This window comes from Eurosta solidaginis, chromosome 1, assembly GCF_040869045.1.
Source record: "Eurosta solidaginis isolate ZX-2024a chromosome 1, ASM4086904v1, whole genome shotgun sequence".
Taxonomy (NCBI): Eukaryota; Metazoa; Arthropoda; class Insecta; order Diptera; family Tephritidae; genus Eurosta; species Eurosta solidaginis.
The window spans coordinates 32,352,829-32,360,472 of record NC_090319.1 but is presented as its reverse complement, the minus strand read 5'-3'; the positions used below and the strand labels follow the sequence as shown (position 1 = coordinate 32,360,472).

Genomic DNA, 7,644 nt, shown 5'->3' with positions numbered 1-7,644 from the left:
GGTTTCTTCCCGAAGGCTTTGGGGCTGTTATCAATGTGATAGTCGTTTTCCAGATACAGATCCGGTACGCTCCGGTAACACAGCACCATTAAGGTGCTAGCCCGACCATCTCGGGAACGATTTATATGGCCACATTAAACCTTCAGGCAATCCCTCCCTCCCCACCCCCAAGTCCCATGAGGAGCTTGGGGTTGCCAGAGCCTCGTCTGTTAGTGAAACGGGATTCGCCGCGGATAGGTGAGGTTGACAATTGGGTTTGGAGAAGCTATATATTGCGCTGGCAACCTGAAAAGGTTGCGCTACACAACCCCTTGAATCTTGTATTTTAGTCGCCTCTTACCACAGGCATACCTATCGCGGGTATATTCTAACCCCCTGACTCGCTGGTGGACGTAACCTAACGTTCCTCCTCTTCAATAGGTTGTGCGCTCTAATGGCTGTCGTTCTGTCAAATTCGACCTTATTTAATGATATAGAGGGTCTTGCTGCATGCTTGTTCGCATTATCTATGTTTGTTTAACAGAGGTTATCGGGTTAAGGCTGCCATGTCGACGTAGTTCAGCATCGACTCATAAATTTATTATGAGTGCTCGTCGCACAGGTTATATTTAAAGATGGTCTCAAGAAATAAACACCGAGAGACTGGCTAGAGATACGAGTGGTTGTTGCTGTTGTTGTAGCAGTGGAGTTCACCAAGGACTTGCTTATGTTTTTTGGCTTCATACGGCTGTGTTCTCAGGTGCCGTATTTCCTCATAGTGCTCACGGAGGTGACTCCTTAAGCCCCTGGGCGGTGTTGGCTCATCAATCAGATGTCTGTTGGGATGCACAGGTTTCTGGGTATTCAACAGAAACTGTTTGGTTAGCATTTCATTTCTTTCCCTTATTGGGAGTATTCTCGCCTCATTATGTAAATGGTGTTCTGGGGACATAAGGAGACAACCCGTGGCGGTTCTGAGGGCAGAATTTTGGCAGGCATGTAGCGTTTCCAATGGGTGATCTTTAGGGTTGGCGACCATATCGGGGACGCGTAGCATGCAATCGGCTGGCCAATTGTTTTGTAAGTGGTAATGAGCGTTTCTTTATCTTTTTCCCAAGTACTGCCAGTACGAGATTTGAGGATTGGCTCTGGATTTTCGGTACAATTGCGGCTGCATGCTCACCAAAATGTAGATCCTGATCGAACGTCACACCCAAGATTTTGGCGTGTAGGACAGTCGGTAGCGTAGTGCCATTGACGTGGACGTTCAAAATGGTCGACATTTGGGACGTCCATGTTGTAAATAAGGTCGCCGATGATTTAGTCGGTGATAATGTCAGGTTTCGCGAGGTGAAGAAACTGGAAAGATCAGGGAGGTAGCGGTTTTTTTTTTTTTTGTTGCATAGCTCATCGATCTGTGGGCCTGAGACTGTGGCCATTATTGTGCAGTCATCGGCGTAGGAAACGATAGTAACTCCTTCTGGTGGCGAAGGTAGCTTTTATATGTAGAAGTTAAACAAAAGTGGGGATAGGACACCACCCTGTGGCACCCCTTGTTAACTCTCCTTGGTTTAGATGTTTCGTTTCGAAATTGCACCGATGCCTGCCGTCCACCCAGATAATTTGCGGTCCACCTTTTAAGACTTGGGGGAAAGGTAGACCCTTCCAGGTCTTGCAGTAACGTGCCATGGTTGACCGTATCAAAAGCTTTTGATAGGTCTAGCGCAACGAGTACTGTTCTATGGTGGGGGTTTTGATTTAAACCGCAATTTATCTGGGTGCTAATGGCATTTAGCACAGTTGTGGTGCTCTGTAGTTTTCTAAAGCCATGCTGATGAGAGGCTAGTGGCAAATTTGCAGTAAAATGGCTTCAAGCGTCTTAGCTACTGGCGATAGGAGAGATATCGATATGATTCTCCTATGTTAGCTGGTTTCCCAGGCTTTAGTAGCGGGACCACCTTGGTCATTTTCCATTTTTTGGGAATGACAAAGGTGGAAAGAGGCAGGTTGAAGACATGTGCTAAATATTTAAAACCCTCACTTCCTAGGCTTTTAAGCATCGGTATGGCTATGCCGTCAGGGCCCACCGCTTTAGATGGTTTAGCTTGACCGATGGCATCCTTAACCTCTTTGGCGGTGATGGTAATTGGGGACGCGCTGAATTAATGTTTGTGCGTGTGTCTGTTGGCCCTCCGTCTAGCTTTGTCCACCGTAGAATGCATTATATATTGTCGGCAAAAGGCGCTCGCGCATTTTTTCGCATCCGACAGAACTTTATCGCCAAAGGCGATGGAAATTTTGTCGTTGTGCTTGGACGTCGTTGTGCTTGGACGGATTCGATAGAGACTTTATGGTGGACCAAAGCTTACCCACACCGGCAGAGAGGTGACAGCTTCTTAGATGCTCCTCCCTTTTCGCCCGCTTGTGTTCATCCACAAGCAATCTGATGTGTTGGTTTATGTCCCTTATTTGGGGGTCGCCGGGATCGAGCTGTCTTATAAGGTCACGTTCTCTCGCTAAATTTCCCAATTTTGGGAATCCTTCCGGCGGGAATAAAGCGAGCCACGGCGGATGCAATGACCTTGCGAAAAGCACGTTCACCTTGGCGAGCATCAGCCGGGATAGAGAGGGCAGCAAAGCGGCTGTCTGTATTAAGGACTTATATTCTTCCCACTTTCCTTTTTTAAAATTTATGAAAGTGCGTTTTTCAGAGACGATGAAGTCGGCGGTACGCTCGAGCGAGATGAGTATTGGCAGGTGGTCGGATGCCAATGTTACCATCGGCTGCCAGTTGACGCAGTTTACGAGTCCTGCGCTCACGATTGATATATCTGGCGAACTGCGACAACTTCCTACCATACGAGTGGGGGCGTCTCCGTTTATTGTACAGAACGTCGTTTGTTCTATTTGATCCGCCAACATCTCACCTCTGCTGTCCTCCTGCAAGTTTGAAGCCATAGGTCGTGATGGGCATTGAAATCGCCTAGGATAATGCTATTGTCGCCAGTGAGTAACGCACTAATATTAGGGCGGGATCAACTGGGGCAGCAGGTGGCAGAAGGGATGTAGATGTTGATGATTTCTAGGTTTACATCGCCTGACCGGACATATAAGCCATGACGTTCCAGGACACTGTCCCTGCGGCCGATGTCAGGATCAAATGTATGATATTGCACAGAGTGGTGTATAATAAACGCGAGACCGCCTCCATTCCAACTCTCGCGATCTTTTCTGTGGACATTGTACCCAGAACAGGTCTACAGAGCAGATCTTGCTGTGAGTTTAGTCTCTTGAATCGCAGCAATGCGGATGTTGTGCCGCTTCATGAAATCGACTATCTCCGCGCTCTTAGCAGTTAATCCATTACAGTTTAACTGCAAAATTCTTAAGTGCAAAGGGGGAAACGTCATCACTCTAGGAGTAAGTGACGGGTGAATACGCCTGGGTTGTGAGAGGCTAGGACGCAATTGCTGTTGCGGCACTGGGACTGGTCGTCCCTGGGTAAGCATTGCGGTGTCCGGTGTATTTGGGTTTGCGGCCTGGCAACACGGCGCAATGAAGCCCGTCGGGCGGTTTTCGTCGCGAAGACCAGAACATCTAGGAAAGTAACACCGACCGCGGCAGGAGCTGCATTGGGCGGATTTCACAAACATATATATTATGTGCTTGCAGACAGTGCAAAAGGTGGTAGGGACTAGGATTCTGTTTCCCTGACCTACACGATTGCTGCCGAAAAAGAAGAGGAAAGAAGACGGGGCTGATATACGGCATTACTGCCCACTCTACTACGGAGATTGTAGTTATGAGTGGGAGAGGCCGTATGAGCTGGAGGCACCATATGGCGCGACCAGCTGGGGGACAACCCCCAGCGCGTTAGGGGGTCAGAATATATCCGCGGTAGGTATGCCTGTCGTAAGAGGCGACTAAAATACCAGATTCAAGGGGCTGTGTAGCGCAACCCTTCAGGTTGGCAGTGCAATATACAGCTTCTCCAAACCCAATTGTCAACCTCACCTATCCGCGGCGAATCCTGTTTCACTAACATACAAGGCTCTGTCGACCTGGCCTGAAGGTTCAATGTGGCCACATAAATCGTTCCCGAGATGGTCGGGCTAGCACCTTAATGGTGCTATGGTACCGGAGCGTACCGGATTTGTATCCGGCAAAGGACCATCACATCGATAACACTCCCCAAAGCCTTCGGGGAGCAACCTTATCGCTACAACAACAGCTCTGTCGACCCCAAGCTCCTGTTGTTGTTGTTGTTGTTATAGCAACATCCGTCTAGGCACAATGACAAAGTTTCCATCGCCTTTGGCAACAATGTGCTGTCGGATGCGAAAAAATGTGCGAGCGCTTTCTGTCGACAATACATAATGCATTCTACGGTCAACAAAAATAGACGGAGGGTCAACAGACACGCACGTAAACATAAGTTCAGCACGTTACCAATTACCATCACCGCCAAAGAGGTTGAGGATGCCATCGGTCATGCTATACCATCCAAAGCAGTGGGCCCAGACGGCATAGCCATGCCGATGCTTAAAAGCCTAGGAAAAGAGGGTTTCAAATATTTAGCACATGTCTTCAACCTGTCTCTTTCAACCTTTGTCATACCCGAAAAATGGAAAATGGCCGAAGTGGGGCCGCTACTAAAGCCTGGGAAACCAGCTAAAGATCGATGAACTTTGCAACAGAATAAACGGCTACCTCCCTGATGGGATTCAAGCGGTTGTGTAGTGCAATATATAGCTTCTCCAACCCAATGGTCAACCTCACCTTCTGGTGCTGTGTTACCGGAGCGTATCGGATCTGTATCCGACAAAGGACCATCACATCGATAACACTCCCCAAAGCCTTCGGGGAGTGACTAATCGCTACAACAACAACAACAACAACAACCTCCCTGATCTCTCCATTTTTTTTGCCTCGCGAAACCTGGCATTATCAGCGACTAAATCATCCGCGACCCTATTTACAACTTGGACGTCCCAAATGTCGACCATTTTAAACATCTACGTCGATGGCACTACGCTACCGACTGTCCTACACCCCAAAGTCTTGGGTGTGACGTTTGATCAGGATCTCCATTTTGGTGCACGCAGCCGCAATTGTTCCGAAAAGCCAGAGCCGTAATAAAATCCCCAAATCCCTTGCTGGCAGTACTTGGGGAAAAGACAAAGAAACGCTCATTACCACATACAAAGCAATTGGCCGGCCGTTTGCGTGCTACGCGTCCCCTATATGGTCGCCAAGCCTCAAAACTACCCACTGGAAGAAGCTACAGGCCTGCCAAAATACTGCGCTCAGAACCGCACGGGCTGTCTTCTTATGTCCCCAGAACACCATCTACATAATGAGGCGAGAATACCATCAGGGAGAGAAATGAGATGCTAACCAAACAGTTCCTGTTGAATATCCAGAAACCTAGCCATCCCAACAGACATCTGATTGATGAGCCATCACCGCCTAGGGACTTAAGGAGTCATCTCCGTAAGCATTTTGAGGAAATACGGCACCTGAGAACTCAGCCGTATGAAGCAAAAAAACCCAAGCAGGTCCTTGGTGAACTCCACAAACAGGCGTCGGACCTTTATGCCAGGAATTGCCCGGTGAATCCAGTACTCAAAGAACAGTACCCAAAAGGTACTAGCCTGACCATCTCGGGAACGATTTATATGACAACATTAAACCTTCGCACCCTCCCCACCTCCTAGTTCCAAGAGGAACTTGGGGTCGCCAGAGCCTCGGCTGTCAATGAAACAGGATTCGCCACGGGTAGGTGAAGTTAACAATTGAGTTGGAGAAGCTATATATTGCCCTGGCAACCCCTTGAATCAATTTGGTATTTTGGCCACGTCTTACGACAGGCATACCTACCGCGGATATATTTTAAGCCCCCTAACCCGCTGGGGTGTAGAGATATGTTATTGTACCTGATGGAACGCGATTAATCTACTATTAAGCTAACAAGAATTAAGTAGGTATGTTCATTCTTCATTATCCATACAAATAAAGACTTGTTTATAGAGTATAATAATAAAAATGCATTTTAATTAAATTTTTTTTTTTTTTTTTACTGTACGATGTGGAAATAGTTCATAGTTCCGTACTTTTGTAATTTTGTACATTGCTGAATTTATTCACCCAAACCAACTTTATTGAATAGCTTGTCCTTCGCAATTTGCGCCATCAGTCCATGAATTAACTCAATAGATGCACGACTGCAATCACGTGTCGCTTTGGATAGTTTATCCTCTGTGCGTTTTTCGCTGCCTTCAGCTCCTTTAGAAAGTTATAACATTAATACTTTGATAAATTTTCGATTGTTTTTAAGGTTTTTATACTAACCTGAAACAACAAATGGTCCACGAACCAAACTTGATTCGCTCTGTTCAAGTTTCTCAGATAAATCAAATATTTGTCCGGTTGTATAATCGGTATTTGTGAGTAAGCCTGAACTGCCCAATGTATTGACCCAATATTTATTCCATAGTGAGTCCAATAATTTACGATCCAATGCTGATTTGAAATAAGTTACCTCAAGTGGATAATATTGTTTACAATGTACACCAAAATCATCGATTTTATTTAATGGTATAGTTTGATACTCAGAAGGTTCCTCGTTTGGTGGCTTATAACCTTTAGGGTATGTACGAAATGCACCTAAACAAACCTTTCCAGCTGACACTGTACGTACCGGATCCACAACAATGGCAACAAAAGGTTCTTGATAATTTTGATTTAACATTTGCGTTGACACATCGATGCCAGACAACCAACAACCATAACCTGGATGACTGTGATACCAACCAATGGCATTTTCCAAACGTCCAACTTCTTTGGCTGCCTCAATGTACGCAGACATATATTCATAGGCTTGAGATTGTGCATTAACACGCGTCTCAGTACCTTCAACGGGCAATGCAAAAGCATCCATGACAATCATTGTATTGTCTTCAACTTTGCCAAGTAACAAACCCATAATCTCAAGTGTACCACCTGAACGTGCATGCATTACCATCTTTAACAAGGATAATGCAGATATTTTTATATCTTTAAAATAATGTGGATCCTTCTCCCATGGTTTAGCATCGAGAATTTGACGTTGTTGTTCGGCGTCGTAGCGAAATATTTCATCACATGCCGGTAAAGTTTTTACATTATTTTCCAATTCCCAAGTTTTACGGGAGGCTTCGGCATCCATTTTCAAACTTTTTGCTATTGGTGAGATTTATATTAAAAATTGAACACAAAAACAATTGGATGAAGCAGTAATAAAAAAGTCTAAAAAATCAGCTGTTTGTCAACCCATACTATGCGAATACGTTCGGCACATGTTGTAATCTGAAACAGTGATGATAATCATTGGACATTTGTATTTTTTTGGTACATTTGGCTTCCCGAAAGTACGTTGGTACTACATTGACATATTTGGTACATTTTTGTAAAATACAGCACTACACTTGAAGTCATTTGCAAAGCAACTCAGAATGTACAAAAAATTTTAAAATTTTTCGAAGAAAGTATTTAGTTAAGTTGTTTTGTTGCCGAGCACCAGGTCCGATGAGAGGGGGAGAGAATGGGGGGGGGGGGATTCCCCCCGGGCCCGGGATTTCTCAAGGGGCCCGAGATTTAGAGGTACTAAGACATTTTTTTTTAATT

At 45.6% G+C, this 7,644-nt stretch overlaps 1 protein-coding gene across 1 annotated transcript; it reads right to left on the bottom strand.

Annotated features, from left to right (window-relative positions):
* Window positions 1–5,999: 5,999 nt before the first annotated feature.
* On the bottom strand, window positions 6,000–7,323 carry CSN5 (COP9 signalosome subunit 5). The gene is made up of 2 exons (XM_067760333.1): window positions 6,331–7,323; window positions 6,000–6,264 (listed from the first exon to the last, which is right to left on the bottom strand). Exons 1-2 carry the CDS (start codon window positions 7,184–7,186, stop codon window positions 6,119–6,121), a joined length of 1,002 nt encoding a protein of 333 aa, XP_067616434.1. The 5' UTR covers window positions 7,187–7,323; the 3' UTR covers window positions 6,000–6,118.
* Between the last annotated feature and the right edge of the window lie 321 nt (window positions 7,324–7,644).